This window comes from Molossus molossus, unplaced genomic scaffold (assembly GCF_014108415.1).
Source record: "Molossus molossus isolate mMolMol1 unplaced genomic scaffold, mMolMol1.p scaffold_m16_p_14, whole genome shotgun sequence".
Taxonomy (NCBI): domain Eukaryota; kingdom Metazoa; phylum Chordata; class Mammalia; order Chiroptera; family Molossidae; genus Molossus; species Molossus molossus.
This window is the reverse complement of record NW_023425349.1, coordinates 13022429-13046150: the sequence shown is the minus strand read 5'-3', so window position 1 is coordinate 13046150 and position 23722 is coordinate 13022429. Positions and strand designations below refer to the sequence as shown.

General features: G+C 35.7%; 1 protein-coding gene across 5 annotated transcripts in view; it reads left to right on the top strand.

The window, feature by feature from the left end:
- CNTRL (centriolin) overlaps nt 1-23722 on the top strand; it is an 87259-nt gene that overhangs the window by 2203 nt on the left and 61334 nt on the right. For 2 of the 5 annotated variants that reach the window (XM_036261115.1, XM_036261114.1), the window contains exons 2-8: nt 2043-2269; nt 5079-5209; nt 7983-8113; nt 10054-10195; nt 12031-12217; nt 16713-16906; nt 23472-23591. In XM_036261115.1, coding sequence (XP_036117008.1) covers nt 2074-2269; nt 5079-5209; nt 7983-8113; nt 10054-10195; nt 12031-12217; nt 16713-16906; nt 23472-23591 — 1101 coding nt within the window. In that variant the 5' untranslated portion in view covers nt 2043-2073. Of the gene's footprint in view, nt 1-2042; nt 2270-5078; nt 5210-5414; nt 5545-7982; nt 8114-10053; nt 10196-12030; nt 12218-12843; nt 12998-16712; nt 16907-23471; nt 23592-23722 lie in introns of those variants that run through there. The other 3 variants (XM_036261118.1, XM_036261116.1, XM_036261119.1) reach the window with 3 other exon arrangements.

Below are 23722 nucleotides of genomic sequence, written 5' to 3'. Positions count from 1 at the left end.
CTGTTCATACACTCTAGCCCTACCTCTCAGCTCTGTCTTCTCTGTTCTCTTGCTTGGCCTTTATGTTATTGCAAACTACATACTAGGGCAAAACAACATCCCCATCTCTCCCTTAAAATTACAGTTCAAGATTTACTATCTGCAGGTGGTAGTCCCTGAAATAATGCTAGCCATTTTCAAAAACAGTAAATCCCTAAGCCCAGTTCAGTGAGTTAGCTATTCTATGAGATTGTAATACATAGTTATTGTTTCAATGTCCAGGCTTTACAGGAGCTATGGCAACCCAGGGAGGGGATCTGGGAATGCACTGTGATTTTGGAACCATCACTTAATCTTTCATATTACAATTCATAAAAGGAAGGAGTTGATCTAGAATTCTGGAATCCATTCTAATTTTTAAAAAGACTCTATAAGTGAATAAGGCAGAGTTTTCTAATCAGGAGAGGTAACAAAGGACTTCTTGATAGTCTAGTGAGGCCCAAAGGGTCTTGGTCATTAAGATGTTATGAGAGGAATTCAGGATAGTTCAGAATTTTAAGAATTAAGAGAGAAGATTAAGATGCAGAATACAAAATAATTACGTTGCATAAAAATATAAGATGTACTTTTTTTAGCCAAGAAACTAAAAATAATAATAATAATAATAAAGTATATATTTTTTTAGCATGTAGTATACATGATTATTTTAATTTTATAATTTTCTATCATGCTATGGGATAAAGATATATAGAAGTGGGAAATGGCCTTGTCCCTCCACTCTTTTATTTTTTTTTAATTTGTTGCTCTTATGATAAATACAGTTAATGCAGGAATAAATAAAAATTTACTTTAAAACACATGCCTCTTAGCTCTTCACATTTGAGTGTATTATTGTTATTTATAAAGAGAATGCCAGTACAGCTTAACACTGAGTCATTAATATTACCGCAGAATGCTGTGATATAAGATGTAAAAATTGTTTACCACACTTGTGAAATCAGGACCAAAAACCTTGTGGCTATGGCATAAATAACAGTGAATTAAAGGGAAGCATTTCTGACTTATCTGGATAGTTTAATATGAAAAAATGAAAGAGAAAGTAAAGACCACAAATAAGTTTGCAGTTTAAAGTGAACTGGACTACCAGAACAAGGCAGTTGGCCATATTGTCCAGTATTGTACTGTACTGTGAAATAATCACTTTAAAAAAATATAGCAGGCTTTGGCTCCTTTCAAACTAGATCATGAGTACAGTGATACTGTTGTATTAAATGTTCTGGTTTATTCCCATGAACATTGTTCACTATTTAGGGAACACTGGAGGAGGAACAGGATGGGAGGAAAATGAAGGCGAAATAGGGAAATGATAAATTCAGTTTGGACGTGTTGACTTTAGGATGCCAGTGAGGTGTCAAGTAGACAGTTAGGAATAGGAGTCTGGAACTCAGAGAAAAGTTGCATTGGAGATAGAAACATCAGTATACATACGGTTGGCATTGAGGGCCATGGGTGTGTATTAGATTGTTTAAAATGTGAGTAGAGAGAGAGATTAGAAAAGCCTTTAAGACCCTGACATTTAAAAATTGAATAGAGGAGTATAAGACAGCAAAGGACGCCAAAGAGTGATCAGGGACGCAGGATGATACCAGGAAAGTGTGGTATTCCAAAAGCCAGAGGAAGAAACTATTTCAGGAAGGAAAGAGTACTCATTAGTATTAAATATTGCTGGTTGCCAGATATTTTCTATATACTAGTATGCCTTGTGGGTAGAAGGAGCATTGTGACTAGTTCTGACCAATAAATTGAGAACAGAAATGTCAGGTAAGACTCTGGCTGGAGCATGTGTCAATCCAAGACCCTATGGAGGTCTCTTTTCCCTCTGTCAGGGTGATCAGCAATGTTTGAAATAGTGTCTGCTCTTGTCAGCTTGGAGTAGTGTGGGTCCTAGCATCTATAGCTTCTGAATTTATAACTTTGTAGTCTTGAAAATTCTAAAACTAGATTAATTTGTTTTTATAGCTCTAAAACATTAACCTTGTTAAATATACTGAAAACTTTTACAGGTTTTGGTGGACACTTGGCTTTCTTCTTGCAATGAGGAAAGGTTCTCAGCAAAAACTTTCCAAATCAAAGATGCCATCATCATCTCTCATGTCCAATATGAGATCTAGGTCACTTTCACCTTTAGGCGGATCCGAGACTCTGCCTTTTCATTCTGGAGAACAGTGGTGTAAGCAAGTTGGGATTGCAGATGAAAACAGTATACATTTGGACTACCAAGACTGCAGAGGTATCACTTTCTAATCTAAGAATTTGACCATATACTCTTAAGTAGAGATGGAAAATAATGAACTTAACATTTTTGGTCCTGTGTAATACATATCCTGTTACTAACTTGACCTGTTGTTTTTATTTATTGATTGATTTATTGATTTATTTTTATCATTACCCGAGGACATTTTTGCATTTATCTTCAGATAGAGTGGGAGGGAGAGAAACATAGATGTGAGAGAGACACATCGACTGGTTGCCACCCATACGGCCCCAACCAGGGCCGGGGACAAACTGCAACCGAGGTACGAGCCCTTAGCAGAAACCGAACCCAGGACTCTCTGGTCCACGGGACTACGCTCTAACAGCTGAGCCAAACTGGCCAGGGCTTGACCTGCTGTTTTTATTGACAGACATTGTGTAAGGACAGTGGAGGATAGAGGCTTCTGGGTGAGAGTGAAGATGTCTGAAAGGGTTAGGAGAGGAGAATTTTCAGAAAGAGAAGGCTTTATTTCCTATGGTGAGAGAGTGCCTTAAAGCTCATCTGTCAAATTTATCATCATCCTTTCCTTAGGGGAGGGCAAATCTGTTCACTTCAGAATGGAGTGCCTAAATCCAGTACAAAAATGTTATCTACCCTTGGGCTATCCTAGTTGCTTATTGGCAAACTGCTTATTTGTGAATGGACTGGTTTCCACATAAGAGTGAGTGTGTGTGTGTATTCCATTGTTTATATTTTATTTATTTATTTGTTTTATTTTTATTTTTTGTTCAGGTAGAGTGGGAGGGAGAGAGAGGAACAGAGAGAGAGAGAGAAACATCGATGTGAAAGGAACACATCGAGTGGCTGCCACCCACACAACCGACCAGGGCCGGGGACAAACTGCAACCGAGGTACGCGCCCTTAGCGGGAACTGAACCCGGGTCTCTCAGGACTGCAGGCCGGCGCTCTAACCGCTGAGCCAAACCGGCCAGGGCTATATTTTATTTTTTTGCAAATATTTATTGACTACAGTCTAGTATTGAGGGGATAGGCAATGTTTTTGCTTGTGACGAGCCCTCTTTCTTTTAAATAATTATTCTTTATTGATTTTAGAGAGAGAGGAAGGGAGAGGGAGAGAGAGATAGAAACGTCAATGAGAAACAACATTGATGAAAAAGAACATCGATTGGGCTGCCTCCTGCATGCCCCCCCCCCCCCCGGGGATTTGGCCTACAACCTGGGCAACAGTAATCCAACCGGTGACCTCTTGGTGCATGGGTCGACGCTCAACCACTGAGCCACACCAGCCGGGCTTTATTTTTTAAAGTATTCTGTTAGTCTGGGAATCTATTTTAAAAAATAAATTCTTTTTTCTAAGAATCTGTTTAATGTGATTATATGTGAAAGAAAACTGTAATTTCTTTGCTAAGTCACTAAATCAGAACCATCAAACTTTATATGTGAACCATCAGGCCTGAATATGTGATCAGCTTTTACTAATAAACATTATTAGCATTGAGTTTAGACTATACCCTTGCAGTCAGTTGGTACATTATTATTTCTAATTTGATTGATATTTAGAATATTAGTCATTTTCTTTCTTAGAACAGCCAAATTAAAGAAAAAAATATTTTATTTTGAACCAAAATAAATGTAACATTAACCCATTATAAATAATCATAGGAAGTCTTTGGCTCACAGCATGGAGTTGAACCCTGGATTAATATTTTTCTGACTAATAAAGAAAGGACCAAGAGGCAATTTTTTTTTTTTTTATGGCTGCTTTATAAACTGTAACATGGCTTTAATAAACTCTGATGGCAATACCCAGAAAGGTCTTAGGACAGCATATGCTATCCATCAAGTTAGTACTTTATCTCTATAAAATATGATGTGATCTTCTCTATTTAAAAGAGAAACACATTGGAGTTTCTTACCATTATAAAAAAATAGGAAAAGAGGATTTTAAAGAATTTAAGTGTTTATTTGCCCTGCCTGGTGTGACTCAATTTGGTTAGAGTGATGTCCCATGCACTGAAAGGTTTCAGGTTCAAGTTCCAGTCAGAGCACATACCTAGGTTGTGGGTTTGATCCCCGGCCCCAGTCAGGGTGTGTGCAGGAGGCAGCCAATTGACAGTTGTCTCTCACATTAATGTCTGTCTGTTTCTTTCTCTATCCACCCCCCTCCTTTTCCTCTCTCTAAAAATCAATGAACATGTCCTCAGGTGAGGATTAAAATTGAAGAATTGAAGAATTCTTGCACTTTAGATTGGCATTGTAAAAAGCAAACAACTAAATAGTGCCAGTTTATCTTTTAAATTGCTAAAAACTTCAGTGCTGCAAATGATTACAAGTGTAAGTTTTGGATTCATCTGCCTAGATTCAAATCCTGGGTTTGTATATTACTAGCTGCAAGGCTTTGAAGAAATTATTATAATTTTTTTAAATAAATGGGAATAGTAGTTTCTATCTCGGATATTTGTTACATAAATTAAAAATTTTAAATGTAAAGCATTTAGCATAAAGCTTGGCATACAGCTAATACAGAATGAGGCAAAAGTAGGTTTACAGTTGTGAGTATGCGAAACAGTTTATTCTTGTATTATTATTACTGTAAACCTACTTTTGTTCCACACTATTTATAGGGTATAACTGTTATTGTCATTATTATGAAATGCTGTATAAAGTGAAATATTATTAAAGCATTGCAATTAGAACGTGCCAACTGTTTTTACATTTGCATGGCCTAAACATTTTTTTTTGTTATTTAAAATCAAAATCATTTGTTTTTCAGAGTATTCATGTCTTTTTTCCTGCTGAATATGATCTGTTTCTGTAATTTCAGAACCTGATTCACATGCAGGAGTCCGATATATTACAGAGACCCTTATTAAAAAACTTACTAAACAGGATAATTTGGCTTTGGTAAAATCTCTGAACCTTTCACTTTCTAAAGATGGTGGCAAGAAATTTAGGGTAAGTTACTAAGATTTCTGAATACAGGCATTATTTTTTATATTTCCGTGCTTTAAAACTGAAATAAAAAGATTATATTAGATTTACAGTAACATTTCATCCTAATGTCGGCTAATTTGTAGTAGACCTTTTATTGTTTCCAGTGAAATTTCTACATCAGAAGTATATGACATCTTCAAATTCTTAAGTACCTATTATTTTATACATTACTGACTCTAGAAAAAGGATTGGCAGACTACAGTGTGCCAAATCAGGCTTGCTGCCTATTTTTGTAACCAGAGTTTTATTGGAACACTCATTTGTTTGCATGTTGTTTTTATACTACAATAACAGAGGTAAGTAGTTATCACAGAGACTCTGTGACCCACAAAGCCAAAGACATTTACTGTTTGGCTTTTTGCAGAAAAAGTTTGCTGATCTCTTCTCTAGAGTGTTTACTACTTTATTCCTAAACTATACAACACGAATACATTGTAATAGACAACTTAATTTTTTAATTAAAAAAATATAAACTTAGGCCCAGCCGGTGTGGCTCACTGGTTGAGCATTGACCCATGCACCAAGAGGTTGCCAGTTTGATTCCTAGTCAGGGCACATGCCCAGGTTGTGGGCCAAATCTCCAGTAGGGGGCATGTAGGAGGTGGCCCAGTCAATGTTCTTTTTCATTGATGTTTCTATGCAATAATAAACTATGGAATACTATCAAGTTTCTTTAAAAATTAGTTAGAGCTCTATGTATTATTGTGGGACTATGTCCACAGCATATTTAATGAAAAAAAAAATCTAAAACATTTTCTATATAGTAAGGTTTCAAAATATATTTTTTAAATTATTTTTTTCTATATGTGTTACCTGAGGAGCTTTTTTTGTTTTGTCTAAAATTTTTATTAGAATGTGTCTTACTTGTGAAGTTAAAAAGGAAAAAGAATAAATGGTGCAGTTTAAAAGTTGTAAAAATGAAATATCAAATTAGTAAATCTTTACTATATGGTTATTATGTCAGGCATTATTTTAGGCTGAGAGTAGATAGAGAGGTAAATAAGCTTAACTGATCTCTGGAAATTTAGAGCTTAGTGTGAAGAATGCCTAGGATTAAGAGGAGACACAGTGAAGGAGAACCAGAGAGACCAGGGGAGAGACAGACCCAGCAAAGAAACCTGAAGGAGCTATTTGTACAGGTGAAGATCCAAGAGTATGATGAGGCCAAATGAACGAGAACTGAAGGCAGGAAAGGATGATATCAAATGTCACAGGACAGTCTAATCAGATGAAAACTTAGAAGTCACTTGGATTTGGTAATTAAAAAGCCCGCCCTTCTATTTCTCAAATCCACCAAGATCATTCTTTCAGAGCTTTGCATTTTTTTCTCTGCCCCAAGATGGCTTCTTGTTATTAAGGTCTCAACTCAGTGTACTTCCTCTGTGAGGCCTTCTCTCATCACCTAGTCACTATTAACCTTCTCCTCAGTCATTCTGTCTTATTCTTTCAGTCAACCAATATTTAGTTAGTACCCATTATGTGCCAGGCATTAACGCTGTAACAAACACAACAGTGTCTGTCCTCTTAATGCCTTGTATTCTGTCACATCATGTTATCTTTCTTTAATTTTTTTTTTATTCTCACCCAAGGATATTTTTTTATCTGTCTTCAGTTAGAGTGGGAGAGAGGGAGGGAGGAAGAGAGAGAGAAACATCGATGTGAGAGAGACACATCGATTGCCTCCCGCACAACCCCATCCGGTGCCGGAGACGAACTGCAACCAAGGTACATGCCCTTGACTGGAATGGAACCTGAGACTCTTGGGTTCACGGGCTGATGTTCTAACCACTGAGCAAAACCGGCCAGGGCACATGATGTTATCTTTTCTTGTTCATTTGCTTCACTCTCCGAAAATTTTGTTTATTTCTTCATTTGTTTATTGACTTTCTCTGTAAATGAAAACAAAAACCTTGTGTTCCTTATTCACCACCATATTTCCAATACCAGAACAGCTCCTAGAAAATAAATATTCATAAATATTTGTGGAAGGGATGAATGAATGGTGATATTGGAGATAACAGAATACATAGTAAGGGCAGAAGATATATTGCCTTACCAAAAGAGTAAGAGTGAATGGAAGGCAGAATGAACAAATGTACATAATTCTTGTGAGAACATGGTGGCAAATAAGAGAGATAAAATGATGCCTTGATAGGGATACAAGTTCAGTGTAAGGTCATTTGTTTTATATAAAAGAGATTGAGCATGTTGAACATAGGCTTCTGCAGCAGGGCATTTATCTAGTTCACTGGTTTATCTCCATTGCCTGGTGATAAGTGCGTAATGAATATCTGTTGAATAATGTTTTTAAACTTGAGGGGAAGATCCAGGAGAGAGAAAGAGATTGAAGATGCAACAGTATGGGGAGAGGATGGGAAAGGTTATGCAAGAGCCTAAGTACCTTGTCAAACTTTGAAGACAGAAGGAGAGGAGGGAGGGAGAAGCATGGAAAAGTTGAGGTGAAGGAAAAGTTGAGGTGGGGTAATTCTTTTTGGATAGTCTTGCACTTCTTAATATATAGGAAGTGTTTTCCACTTGGAGAATTTGGTGGATTGAGGAGAGCTGCTACTCCTGGTCAAGGAGAGCCTCTCTAAGGGCTTGTCCAGGAGAGCAGTAAGGATTTATTATTCTCCTATGACTAATCAAAACAGCCTCTGATACATGTACTTGCATGCTGTGTTTATATGTCAGGGCATCTGTTGTATAAAGTATTTATTCATTTGCTTTCAATTAGTATATCGAAAATTTGGAAAAATGTGTTAAACTTGAAGTACTGAATCTCAGCCATAATCTAATAGGGAAGATTGAGAAGTTGGATAAGCTGTTAAAATTACGTGAACTCAACTTATCATATAACAAGATCTGGTAAGTAAATACTTCTTTAGGTAGCATTGTGGGGTCATTGTTTTTGTTAAAGAGGTAGATTAATGTTGCCCACGTTACTGAAAGAAACCTTTGAAACAGCAGGCACTTTGATCCTTAATTCATTGATAATCTGGCCCTTCACAGATGATAACTGCCTTCAAGTTTTGGCATTATTAAATCTAGCGTTATCAAAGGAGATACATATTTTGAGTACCAAATTTTATCTTAATTCCATTTTTAACAGGAAGTTATCCCAGATAGAGTCTTTGATTCACTGCCTGTTACGTTAAGAAAGTTGACATGAAACAATATGTTTTAACCCTGTCATTTTGGTCCTAAGGATATTTTAACTCGTTTTCCTTCTGCGTGTTTATCCTGATGTTCTTTGCTTATTGATATAAGAAATATATTCTCAACCTTGTTTCCATTTCATAATATGTATTACTGTGAGATATAAGCATAATAAAATTGACTGGCTGAAACTGCACATAAAAACTTGTTATAGCCCGGCCAGTCTGGCTCAGTGGTTAGAGTGTCTGTTGACCTGCGGCCTAGGAGTCTTGGGTTTGATTCCCGGTTAAGGGCCCATACTTGGTTTCAGGTTTGATCCCCGGCCTTGATTGGGGTCGTGTGGAGGAACCAATCGATGTGTCTCTTCACATTGATGTTTCTCTCTGTCTTTCTCCCTCCCCTTCCTTCCACTCTATCTAAAAATCAATGGAAAAATATCCTCGGGGTAAGGATTAACAAAAAAAACAAAACAAAAAATAAAAAAACTTGTTATAGAATGGATGAACAAATGGTGATATTAGAGATAACAGAATACACAGTAAGGGCAAATGATACAAATATCTTTGCATAAGTATACTTTACCCCCACATCAGACTGAATATATAGTGGCCAACAAAACAAATAACAGTGGCAAAAGCTCTAACATGGCAAAAATAAACGGGAGAATAACTGATTAATGAATAGAATCCTTAATATAAAATTTGTATAAAAAAGTAATTGATCCTGCCCTGGCCGGTTTGGTTCAGCCGTTGGAGCATCGGCCTGCGGTCCGGAGATACCTGGGTTCGGTTCCTGCTAGGGGCACATACCTCGGTTGCGGTTTGTCCCCGGCCCTGGTTGGTCATGCGGGTGGCAGCCACTCGATGTGTCCCTTTCACGTCGATGTTTCTCTCTCTCTCTCCCTCCCACTCTATCTGAACAAAAAATAGAAAAATGTCCTTGGTGAGGATAAAAAAATAATAATAATAATTGATCCTGATAAAAATTTCAACAAAATAAAATGAAAATAAAGAAGCTTGGAAATTTTTGCCCAGTATAATTTCCTTCTCAACAAGTAATGAAATTGACAATTAAATCAGAATTAACTTGGGAAAATATTTCATCAGTCATAATTCATCAGTATGGGTGATAAATATTTTGTTAATTTAAATATTCTCAATAAAATACTTATACTTATAAATACAGTATTATTCTGGGGAGTCCATCAGCTCAAAATGGCAGCCCTATCCTGCTTGCATAGCTAATCTTTTGGTAATGACTTAAGGAAATAATTAAGGACATCTCTTGTGCAGGGCTGTAACACACAGCCCTGTGTGCTGTTGAATTTTCCAGCTTTATCCTGGCTGTCCACTAGTACTCTTTACAGTGGTTATTAAGAATGCCACAGACAGACTCTTCTTTTCTATGGGATCATAAAGTTTGACAGTAAGATAGGTAGGATTCCTGGCAACAGTAATGAAGAGCTTATCAAAGCTGTTGTGGTAAATTTGTTTTTAGCTGCTTTTTTGGGTTCTCATTTCTGAAAAGGGTTGATAAATTATAATTGTGAAAATAATCCCACATAAAACTAAAGCTGTTAATTTTAAAAATACAGTGAAGGGACTCTGTCATGCTACTTACTAAGTTTGATTTTACCTGTTGGTTTCCAGCAAAATTGAAGGCATAGAACACATGTATAATCTGCAAAAGCTGAACCTTGCAGGAAATGAAATTGAACATATTCCAGCATGGTTAGGGAAGAAGTTAAAATCTTTGCGAGTCCTCAATCTGAAAGGCAACAAGATATCATCGGTAAGTTATTCAGAGTAGCAAGAATGTTTTCCAATTTTTTGGACTTGTTGAAAAAATAGATTAAAATCTAAATTTTTTTAAAAATGGGGTCTCTTCTTTTAAGGTCAGTGGTTTTTTGATGAAACATTTAATTCAGACATAGCCTGGGATTCTCTAGGGTAATTAAATATAGGCAGTCCTGGTTTTACATAGTTCAGTGGTGACTGAGAGTTGACCTTTTAGCATTTTCAGATCTATCATTTTATTTGCGCCTCAAAACACTCTTGTTAAGGAGACAGTGCAGGGATTATTTTAAAAAAGATTATGAGTTAAGTACCATAGTTTTATTTCCATTTTTAACTAAAGTTGCAGAAAGGTTAAGTCTCTTGACTTAAAGTCACACACCTTGTACCAGAATTCAGGCCACGGAACGCCTAGAACAGATTTCTTTTTTTCAAATTTAGGAAGTAATCTCAATAATAGTGTTAGAAGGTTAATCACTCGTTTTTTATAGTAGAGCAGCTTTATTATGGTTCACGTAATCTGATGATAATGTATATTTTTCTCTGGAGTATAATTTATGATTTTATTTGCTATTTATGCAGTTAGATGTTCAATAAACATTACTAAGTAAAAACAATATATTTAAATCCTTATTAAAATGGGGACAATGATACTGTAATTTAGAGGACATGTCGTAAAATATAAAATAAAAGATGTGCCTTTTAATATGTGTCTAGACTTGCTTTCTGTGACCTTAGAGAATTCTTTCATCTCTCTAAAACTCACTAAGTTGGAGAAAACAATTTCTACCCTGCTTCCTGTACAGGGGTGTTCTGGGCTCAGATGAAATGATAGATGTGAAAATACTTTAAAACAATAATTCTAAGGTTATATCCCTTAAATCTTCACCAGTGGAAGCCAGTAATAAAAAATAACACTGTTTAATGCTGTACAGTTAACAATGTCTATGCTTTCTTATTTCACCTTTTTAAAGATCTGATAAAGTGACTCTCTACCATTTCACTGTGATGACCCAAGAGCCTCAGAGCCCAAGCCCTATGCCATGTTGCACAGCATCACCTTGGAGCTTTTGGAGCTTATGGTGTGATGGGAAGAGTTAGCCATGAATCTAAAGTTTGCTACAAATATTCCTCAAATAGTTTTAGGTAGCACTCAATAGCAGCTGATGTTAACAAGATCATTCGATAAATATTTATGATTATTTCTAATTTTGTATCACTTTCTTATCCCAGTTTATATTTGACATTGGTATCAGTGAGAGTGATACACATTCACTTGGGTGAGATTTATTTGTACTAGCTGTTAATAGTAGTTTCTCAACCATTTAAGATCCCTCTTTGGATAAACATTAAAACCTCATTTCAAAACTGTATCTCCACATATCTTTATTTCTTTTATCAATTACAGCTGTTAACTGATGATCTACCAGAATTTTTTCAATTTGTTCAATCAATATAATGAAAAGATAGGTTTAGAATTACAGATTTAAATTCAAATCCTGTTTTATCCACATAATCTTTGAACTTTGGACAAGTCACCTAACTACTTAGAACTTCAGTTTCTTCAGTTTCTGTCTGTAATATTAAGATGATGCTTGCTTATCTCATAGGTTGTGAAGAGTCACAAATGAAATGGTATATAGAAATGCACTGACACACTACAGATATTCAAATACTCCCTTTTTATTCCTCCCCTCACACACTACTTTTGGATAATGGGTTTCCTTTCCATGAATAGGTTTCTTGCCATGTTAATAGCAATTTTCTATATTACTTCCTTTAGGTATGCTTATGATTTTTAAATTATACCATTAATGTTATATGTCATTTTAGCTTCAAGATGTAAGCAAGTTGAAACCACTTCAAGATTTGACTTCTCTGATCCTAGTTGAAAATCCAGTTGTGACCCTTCCTCATTACCTTCAGTTTACCATTTTTCACCTCCGTTCACTGGAAAGTTTGGAAGGTCAGCCAGTAACCACTCAAGACAGACAAGAAGCTTTTGACAGATTCAGTTTAGGTAAAGTAACATTTAAAAAAAAAATTGGGGCGGGAGAGGAATAATTTAGAAGTTATTCAGAAAAATATATTATAAACTTTGTAATGTTAAAATTTGCGTGGAAAATGGCACCATAAATCAATTAATTGAACAAATTATCATTGAGCACATACTGTGAGCCAGGCACTGTATCTGGTACTAAGGACACAATGATGAACAAGACATATGGTACTGGCCTTTGTCAGCTTGCATTTTAGTGGAAAAGACAGACAAAAAACCCAAGTAAACCCTGATAAAGTAGCAGAGGAGAACCCTCTTTTTGAGAAAGTATGGTGTAAAGGAAAGGCTCTCTGAGGAAGTGACATTTAAGCTAATGGCAAAGGCAAGAATGGAGAGGGAAAGGGAACAACTTATACTTTGAGGTTGGATAGACCCTGGTGAGTTGGGGAACTGAAAAAAGATCAGTATGACTGGAAGGACAGCTCATGAAAAAGTTTGGAGAAATGGGGAGCACAAGTCGTTGGGGTTGTATTCTCTTCCAGATGCAGAAGAAAGCCATTGACAGTTTTCAAGCAGGAATGGGACATGAACCAGTTTATATATTAAGATTATTTCTTATACAGATGGAGAATGATTTGAAGCAGAGCAAAATGGAGCTAAAGGGACATGTGAGGAGGCTGTGGCAGAAATCTAGGATAGAAATGTTGATGGCCTTTATTTAGATGGTGGGTATGGTATTGATGGATCAGTTTTTGGAGGTTCAGCAGAATTTTCTAATGGATTGGAAATTCCCAGGCTTGAGTAAGTGCTTGGATGGTGATATCATATATAAAAATGGGAGAACTTAGAATGCTGAGTTTGCATGTCTGTGAGACAACCATGAAGAGTTGGAAATGTTAGTCTGGACTTCAAAGAGACATGTACTAGAGGTATAAATTTGGGAGATATGAGCATAAAAATGATAATTTAATTCCACCAGAATCAATTAGCTCACTCAGGCACAGCTTGGGATAAGCAAGAAGGGGAGCCAGCTAAGGAAACTCAGAAAGAGAGGCCAGCAAGGTAGGAGAAAACCAGGAAATAGTGAGTTGCAAAAGCCCAGAAAAGAAGGTTTCAAGAGAGGGAAGTGGTCGGCTATGTTGAATGTTGCTGAGACATGAAGAAGTAAGTTGAGCACAGAGAAGTGCATAAGATTGGCAACATAGGATAATTTTGACAAGAGCAATTAAGTCGTGGTTAGGACAAATGCTCGATTATAGATGGAAGGATGAATGTGAGGGAGACATTTGGGTTAAGATTGTACATTTCCTGTCACAATTTCTCTCCCCTAATACTTAATAAATGAAAAATTAAAAGTTAAAAAATATTCACCAATAGCTTCCGGACCAGGAAATAGGCAGAAACCAGTGCTCTACACCTCAAAGTTAGTAATCAAAGAACCAAAGCAAGAGCAGAGTGAGAGACAAATCATAGCTCAATTCTTTTGGCCTTGGAGAAAGACAAGAAGATGAGATCCGAGAAAAAGAAGAAAGTCTCTTTTTATTTTTCTTATTGTTGTTAATCCTCACCCAAGGATATTTTTCCATTGATTTTTACATAGAGTGAAAGGGAGAGATGGTGAGAGAGGGGGAGAGGAGCATTGATGTGAGAGAGACACATCGATTGATTGCCTCCCACATGACTCTGACCAGGGCCAGGGGTCAAACCTGCAACCCAAGGTATGTGCCCTTGCCTGGGAATCGAACCTGAGACCCTTTAGTCTAAGGGCTGATGCTCTAACCGCTGAGCCAAACCTGCCAGGGCCAGACTGCCTTTTAATAAGAGAGACAGGATACTTTCTCCATCGGAAGGGAGAGAAGATGTGTGCAGGTGTGGATAGTTTTGTTGCTTTGGTGGTGTGAAAATGAAGTTTCCACTAGTGGGATCTGTTTTGTCATAAACTATGAGGTCATCAACTGAGAAAGAAAATAGAAGTATGGTGGGTTTGTAGAGAAAGAGGAAGGTATGAAATGTCCATTTTAGAATGTTAGGAAATGAGCCTGTATGTTCAGCCATTTGAAATTGATATTAGTCTACTTTGACTTACAAAAATTACAGTTTTATAATGGTTTGATCCAATACTTGAGAAATATAAATTTTTATTAGTTTGGGATTCCCCCAACTCAATATTTATTACCCTGAAGTTTATGTGTTAGAATCCTTAGAAAATATAAATGATGCAAAGGAAAGTCATCATATAAATATACTCTTGGGGAAAATTTTTAAATTACTTATGATTTATTTATGACTGACTTTTAATAAGGAATCTTTAATGTGCTGAGCTCTTTGAATTCATTGGTGAGCCACATAGATGCAATTTTTACTTTCACAAAGTTTTAGTGGGGAAGGCAGACAGCCAAGCTATTTGATCACATTTTACAGTTTTACAGCAGGTGCAGGCTGGTGTGAGAGCATCCCTGAGAAGTATCTAACCCGAGGAGAGGAGAGAGTCAGGGCAGACTTTTCAAAAAAAACATTTTTTAATATATTTCTTTATTGATTTTAGAGAGAGAGCAAGGGAGAGAGAGAGAGAGAGATAGAAACATCGATGAGAGAGAATATCGATTGGCTGCCCTGTGCATGTCCCCCTCCTGGGGACCGGGCCCACAACCCGGGCATGTGCCCTGACTGGGAATTGAACCAGCAGCCTCCTGGTGTATGGGTTGGCATTCAACCACTGAGCCACGCTGGCCTGGCTCAGAATATTTTTATTTATTTAATTTTTTTAGAGGAGATCACAGTAATTTTATTTTTTAATTTTTTGCTATGAATTAGATTGTTTTATTATTTATTTATTTTCCCCGATTTTTATTAACTTATTTTTGTTAACAGATGTTTCCCCTAGACCCCCTCCTCCCCATTCTGCCCCCTCCAGCACTGTTATGCGTACATGCATATAAGTTCTTTGGTTCATCTCATCCATCCCCTGAAACTCCATACTCTGAGGTTTGTCAGTCTGAACCATACTCCTTTCTATGTCTCTGGGTCCACCTCATTCATCAGCTCCCCCCCGTTCATTATATTCCACAAATAAGTGAGAACAGGTCGTATTTGTCCTTCTCTGATTGGCTTATTTCACTTAGCTTAATACTCTCGAGGTCCTTCCATGTTGTCTCAAAGAATAAGAGATCTTTCTTTCTTACAGCTACATAGTATTCCGTTGTATATATGTACCACAGCTTTTTTATCCACTCATCTATTGTTGGACACTTGGGCTGTTTCCAGATCTTAGCAATTGTAAATAGTGCTGCTATGAACATAGGAGTACATATATTCTTTCTGATTAGTGTTTCAGGCTTCTTAGGATATATTCCTAGAATCAAAATATTTTTATAACTAAGACCTGTAAGATGCAAAATAGGCCAGTAGTAGGTAGAGAAAGACAGTTCCAAGCAGAAGTTGTGACTAAAAGCTTGCAGATGAGAGAAGAGGAATCACAAATCTGAAGAATTAGAATAATTTCAGCAGGGCTGCAGTGAGGTGTGCTTGCAAATGAGGCTGGAGAGGGAGTTTGGGATGAAATTATGAAGAGCCTTGTTAGTTTTTCATGTAGGCTTAGGTTATCCTAAGCATAATAGGAAGCCTTTGAAGAATTAAGATAGAATAGTATTTTGCAAACATGCTCACAATATTCTTTAATGTGTAATTACTAATATAAAATATTTCATGTATTTTTTACAGGAGACCTGGGAATAAACCTCATTTCTCAACACACTATTTGAATTAAAATTTAATTAGCGTGTTGGAAGAAAAATGTTATCTTTTAGCACTGATGTTCAAATGATGACTTCTTACGTTTTTTTTTTTTTTGTTTTTTTTTGTTAATCCTCACCTGAGGATCTTTTTTCATTGATTTTCTTAAAGTGGAAAGGAGGGAGGAAGAGAGAGAGAGAGAGAGAGAGAGAGATCCATGTGAGAGAGACACATTGATTGATTGCCTCCCGAACGACTCTGACCAGGGCTGGGAATCGAACTTGCAACCCAGATATGTGCCCTTGACCAGGAATTAAACCCGAGAGCTTCTGGTCTTTAGGGTGATGCTCTAGCCACTGAGCCAAACTGGCCAGGGCATTATTTCTTACCTTTTAATATAAATCATTTTCTAGTTCAAAATAGTCTCCCTCCACCCCCCTAAAAGTTATTCACAATGAATAATTTTTTAATTGATTTTTAAAGAGAAACATTGATATGAAAGAGAAACACCAATCAGTTGCCTCCTGTATGTACCTGACCCACGACTGAACCCGGAACCCGGGTATGTGCCCTGACTGGGAATCAAACCCTTCACCTTTTAGTGTATGGAACTATGCTGCAACCAACTCAGCCACATCAGCTAGGGCTCATAGTGAATAATTTTAAAAGTAGAAATGTATTTGTACTGTTTCAAGAGTTCTTTTGCTGTTACTTAAGTAGTATTCTTACTATTCTTCAACTAGGAAATATAATGTTCAATAAACTATTCAATTTGTATTGGCAGAAGAAATAGAAAGACTGGAAAGAGACCTGGAAAAGAAGATAGTGGAAACCGAAGAGCTTAAGAGCAAACAAACAAAGTTCCTGGAGGAAATGAAAAATCAAGATAAATTGAACAAATCATTAAAACAGGAGGCCATGTTACAAAAACAGAGCTGTGAGGAGCTAGAGAGTAACCTAAACACGAAAAATGAATTGGTAAGTTTTCTATTTTACATTGCTTTGACTATATATATTCTCTTGAAATAGAGAATTCTTTGTCCTTGGGTCTAAAAACACAACTTCCTGACTATAGAATGGGGAAGATGTGGTTTAACAGAAATAAGTTTAAAAGATTTTACGAGTTGAGTTGATTGGGCACTATATGATATGGCTTCCCAAAAGACAAATGCTATCTTGGACTGCATTATGTAAAGTATGTACCTAGAACAAAGCGGGGAAATGAAGCCTCACACTGTGAGGAGTTGGTCTGACTGCCCAGAGATGTGTGTATTTTTTTTTAGCAACATTGTCAATGAGCCTTTACATTGGCAAAAATGTTTAGAAGGCAATTTGGTGAAATTATCTCAATTTAAATGGATATACTGTAAGTCCTATATATTGGAAATATATATAGTGTTTATATATTATATTCATTATTATGTAATTGTTATAATATTATATAATCTATATTTCCAATAAGATGTTCTATAGAAATGGTAGCAAGAATGTATTGTAAAGATATTGTATATTTGCATACATACATAAATATGCATATACACATGTATATATACAAGGAAATGCCCTAGAATATTGTTTATATTAGCAAAATATGGAGAATAACTAAATTGTCTCTCAGTGGATATCTGTATGGTAGAATAATCTTGTTAAATGCTAAAATGAGGTAGAGCTGTGTGTCCTGATATGGAAAGATATCTAACACATACTGCTATGTGAAAAGCAAGCTATAAAACACTATATCAAGGATGATCCTATATATAAAGATAGTATATAATAATATCAGTATGTATAGGGAAAAATGGTAGAATATATATGTACCAAACTCTTGACAGTAGTTATTTCTGAGGAGTGGAATTATAGACTTTCAAATTGCCATTTATGTATATCTGTAATGTTTAAATTTTACAAAATTTGGCTTTATAGTTGAAATAAAAAGAAAATATATTTTAAAAGAGATTTAAACAGAATAGATAGTGTATGATCAGAAGGTACCTGACACAGAGGTTTTAAAGGTTGTGAGACCATGTCCTATGAGGAATGACCAAAACAACTGGGAATATCCCTGCTGGGAAAGAGGAGACCCAGTAGCTATAACTGCCTTCAGATAGTTAAAGGACCATTTTGAGGCAGAGGGACTTAGACTTGTTGACTAAGGTCCCAAGAGGTAAAATTAAGAAGTAGAAAATAGCCCGGCCAGTGTGGCTCAGTGGTTGAGTGTCGACCCATGCACCAAGAAGTCACCGGTTTGATTCCTAGTCAGGGCACATGCCCAGGTTGTGGGTGGGGTCCCCAGTGTGGGCATGCAGGAGGCGGCCAATTGATGTTCTCTCTCATCGATGTTTCTGTCACTCTCCCTCTTCCTCTGTCTCTGAAATCAATAAAGAAAAATATATTTTTTTAAGTAGAAAATATAGGAAAACAATTTTTCATTTAGTAATAAAGAAGAAATTGTTAATAGCTGTCCTGAGATAAAATGTGATAACTCTGGAATGTGTTTGCTGTCACTGAAATAGGCATATGCTCAAGGTTTGGAGAAAAGATAAAAACATGAGACAGAGAGATGGACTAAATGATCTTAAAAGGCCTTTTCAACTCAGAGAATCTGACTGTAAAATTATTAGGTTGCTACTTGACCTTGAGGGAAAAAATAGCTATTGGTACGTTTTTTTTCTTTTGACAATTCTTTTTCTGATCTAGGTATAACTTAGAGAATTAAACTTCTCTTATAAATATGGAATCTTAGATACAGTTTATCTTTTTTTTTTTTTTTTGCATTTCCCTTTCAAGATCGGCATTCTGGCTTAATTTGTTGACAAGAATTCTGCTTAAGCACTTACATTTTCTAGTAAGAAAAATAATGTTCCCTCTCTGTAGAGAGGGAAATACTTACATGAAATTCAAATACTTAACTACCTCCTTCTTGAGCTCCTCTTTGCTCGAAAAAAGGTAACTTACACCAGGGGACATGATGATAAGAGCAGCTTCCCTAGCTCTGTTAGTCAAATATTCAGAACATACATGGGTTCCTTCATATGCCTCTTAATTTAAGGTAGTTTTCAAATATGTCAGCTATATTCTGAAGGCATATTATATATGATGATAACAATTTGGTGATTATTAATAGTTTTATATTACACATACTTCTGTTGCTCTCCATTTCATAATAGAGTGGATTGATGAGCAATTTAATCTTTGGAGACTTATGTGACAATCAGTTTTATTTTAGCAGTGAACTCTTTATGCCATCACTTAACATTTGTGTTTAAAATACAAAAGGAAAACAAAAACCCCAGTACTTAGAGTGGTATCACTTGCTACTTGTGGGCATTTGAACATTTTCCCTGAGTTATCAATCTCTTTTGTAATATAGGATCCATCTTTTATTAAGATAAAAGAACTTAAAATTTCTGTATGCTGACTCTCTGATGCATGTTAATCAACCCATTGAAAACCTTGGCAAAATGTTGTATGTTTTTACTTTGCACTATGCCCAAATTATTGGTTATTATATTTATCTACTTTTCTCTTTTATTTGTTTATATGTTGCTGATATATTTGTGCTGTGAATAAATGTTTTGTCAATTGTCAACGGTTTCTGTTGATTTGTTTTTCTGTAACTGTTTTAGAAGATAGATTGTGCTTTTCTTTGTGTCATGTTATTTTTATCATCAACTATTTAAAAACACATTTATATACAAAGTAAGTATGTTTATTCTAACAAATTCTGACGACACAAAGGTATACAGTAGAAAATGAAGGTCTCACTCTTCCCCTACCCCATTACCTGGATGTTAATATATATATCCTTTTTGTTTTCTATGCTTATTCAACATACATGTAATTATATAATGCATATGTAATTAAATGTATACTTTTGAATATTTTTGTGATTTGAAAAAAATCTTACTATATGTTTTTTAATTCTACATCTTATATTTTACTAAACAGTGTATCATGGACAGCTCTCCAAGTTTAAAAAGAATATACATGTAACAGCACACATACATATATATAACATCCATAAATCTTTCTTATTCTTTTCAAAGTCTATATTGTGTTCCATTATGCGGACCCTCCATAATTTATGTAGCCTACTACTATTGACGAATATTTAGGTTGCTTCTACTTTGTTGTTATTAGAAATGATACTACAGAGAAAATCTTTATATATATTTATATATCTTATGCATTGATACAAGTAATTCCTTAGTACAAATCACTACATTATTTTGAACTTGAATATAGGGAAAAAAATAGAATCTCCTTGCTTTAATTTTACATTTCTTTAGTTGTTGGAGAGTCGAGGATTGCATATGTATTTATTAACTATTTTGTATTATCTATGTTTTTCATTACATTTATATTGTCTTGCCTGTTCTTTTATTATTCCAAAGGACTCTTCTATTTAAAAAAAGAATTCTGGGTTTTATTCTAAAGAATAAGAGCCTGCATTTGAAAAACATTTTCCATTCTCTTATGTAGAATATCTGGTGATAATACCATCTACAGTTATATAGTGTTTTCTAGTTTCATAAAGTAATTCCTGTTGTAATAGGTCAACCTATAAAAGAAATGCAGTAACGTTGAAGTAAAACTGCTGGTGGCCATTAAACTATAATAGTTCCCTCTCCTGCCACTAACAAATATTAACTTTGATTATCTTTAATGTTAATATTGCTCTTTGTCTTTTTGAAAGTTATTTAAATCCTGTTCTTTAGTTTCCTTATTTTTAAAATGAGGATGACTGCCCTGGCCAGTTTGGTTCAGTGGTTAGAGCATAGGCCCTCTAACCAGAGTCATGGGTTTGATTTCCAGTCAATGGCATGTGCCTCAGTTGCGGGTTCGATCCCTGGCCCTGGTTGGGGTTGTTCGGGAGGCAACCAGTTGATGTCTCTCTCACATCGATGTTTCTAACTCTCTCTCTCTCTCCTCCTTCCCTCTCTCATTCCCACTCTATCTAAAAAAAAAAAAAAAAAAAAATCAATGGAAAAATATCCTCAGATGAGGATTAAAAAAATAATAATAATAAAATAAGGATGACTTACCTGTCCCGTCAGTCTCTAAGAGTTGTGAGGACTTAATGAGGTATGAATGTGAAAATAATTTAAAATGAATTGACCTAAGTAATGGAAGGTGGTAAATCTGTAACTCATAGAATGATAATAAAATGTGTCTATATAAGAACAGTACTAATAACAATATATGTTTAAGGTAAGTTGTCAGTAAACAGCAACTTATATTATTATAGCTTCACTCTAGATTTCTCCAGGTGATGGTTTCTGTTTGCTTCTTTCTTCTTTTAGCCCTTGTCTTGGTTTCTTGCAGACACTTTTCTGCCGATTCTTTATTCTTCCTTAAAGGTAGCTCCTTCAGGACTGAATTGTGCACTATGTTTTTTATGGTTTGCATGATAACTTGTATTAATATGCTTATATACATTTTAAGTTTTGAAACTGGCTTGCCTGTCCAAGAAATGTGCTTGTGTATGTATGTATAATTTGTTTTAATGGATATACGTATAGGAGAGTGAATTTGAATGTTGGGGGAAAGAATTTGTATCATTTTTCTTATTGGTAAATATGTTAACTTCAGTCAGCTCTTGATTATCCACAGCTAATACTATAACTAGCCTACTTCTCAGGTTCTTTGACTCCTAATTTACTCTCATTTATGTACTTCCTCAGTGGACATTTATTGAATGTTTACTGTATGCTAACCCTAATGCTATAAAAGACACAAAGGTGCTTTGAGATGCACAGAGTATATTTGTCTGCAGAGACCAGTCCATGCATTCTCCATGGTCATATTTGCCTTTGTTTGACTCTCCTGCCAATGGATCTTTGGGAGAGAAGTCCAAGATTAGTTGACACTGTTGGTTGTGAGTTGCTTCCTTGAGACTTGGTGACTTATGAGCAGTCACTGAAAGAGCGTCAGTGTAGGTAATGTGCTGGACACCCTGCAGCAGAACATTGGAGACAATATAGGGAATACAGTGTTAGGTTTGAAATCAGGAGACATGGAATTGAACTCTACCTCTTCCACAGCTAGCTGTGCAACTGGGCAAGTTGTTTAACCTCTCTGTGCTGCTTTTATTATCTCATAAGATAGTTGTGAAGATTCAGTGAGATAGCACAGGTAAATGCTTAGTACAGTGTCTGGCACACAGTTTGTACTCGATCAAGATTACCTCTTATCCAGGTTAGCATTACTTAACCTTTGATGGATAATCAGGAGGTGACTGTAAGCTAAATCATGCATGACTTTGATTTCCTGGGCCTTGTAAAATATTTATGTTTGTTTATTTTTCTTCTCTTGAGCTTGCATTTTTATATTAATAGAGTTTTTTCTGCATGGTTTTTTTGGTCTGGTGTTTATTATCAGACACTGGCAAAAAAAAAAGGGGTGTGTGAAAATCACTTAGTGGACCTTTGAAATGAACTCAAAGGATTGGTGTAATAGAAAAGGGTCTGGTACTGATAGTTCATAACATATTTAGCCTCTGCTACTAATCTAATATGTAACTTTGACAAGTCATTCACCAATCTGAGACTCAACTTCTTAATTATAGTTAATTTATAACTAAAACATTGTAATTATAGAATTATTTTATTAAATATTTACTATTACACATTTGGATCTGATTGATCTTATTCACATTCTTTATCCTCTGTTACAAAGAATAATATTCTGACACTTAAAACTGAGTTGCCATTTGCCAAAATACTACAGCAACAACAGTACAACAATTAAAAACAAATTCTTATTTTCATCCTTCTCATTCCTCTTCCTGATTCCTTTATAGTTGATATTAAATATCATTTCTGCCCTGGCCGGTTTTGCTCAGCGGTTAGGGCATCGGCCTGCGGATCAAAGAGTTCCGGGTTCAATTCCAGCCAAGGGCACGTACCTCGGTTATGGTTCATTCCTGGCCCTGGTTGGAGTTGTGTAGGTGGCAACCAGTCAATGTGTCTCTCTCACATCGGTATCTATCTCTCTCTCTCTCTCTCTCTCTCTCTCTCTCTCTCTCTCTCTCTTCCTCCCTCCCTCCCTCCCTCCCACTCTGTCTGAAGATAAATGTAAAAATACCCTTGGATGAGGATTAAAAAATATATATATAATTTCCATCCATGATTTGAAGCTATCATTAAAATTGTGGGGTGAGTTAAATAAATTATTGCTACTTATTGAGAAATCAGGAAGCAAGTACTTAGTAGACTAGTTACTTAAAACTAATTGATACAGAGTTATTTTCATGTTTGGATAAAGCAAATTTAAATTATTTTTTAAATCTCCATTCATTGTGTCCTGAAATAGCATATAAACTTCAAAGGTCTTTTATGTGATCTCTTATGAAATGATAATTTTGTATTTAATTCTTTATAATACTTTAGAAGTATGATAAGATGCTCTGAATGTTATGCTATTTGCTGTGGGGTTTAAAACAGTCTAATTATTAATTATGATTAGAACTTGCCCCATACCATTGTACCTTATACTAACTTACTGACGCTATATGTTGTCTCATATCAAATTGGGCCAATAGCTAAAACAGAAGACCATGGAACTAACGCGAGCGTGTCAGAAACAGTATGAACTGGAACAGGAATTGGCCTTTTATAAAATTGATGCTAAATTTGAGCCACTAAATTATTATCCATCAGAGGTGAGTTATTTTAATATTTTAGTAATCCAAGTTAAAGCAAGCTTTTAGTGGGGCAGGGAAGGGCAGGTGGTGGAGACTTTCAAGGAATTTTATCAATAACCACTCCACATTTTTGTTATGAGGCATCAGCA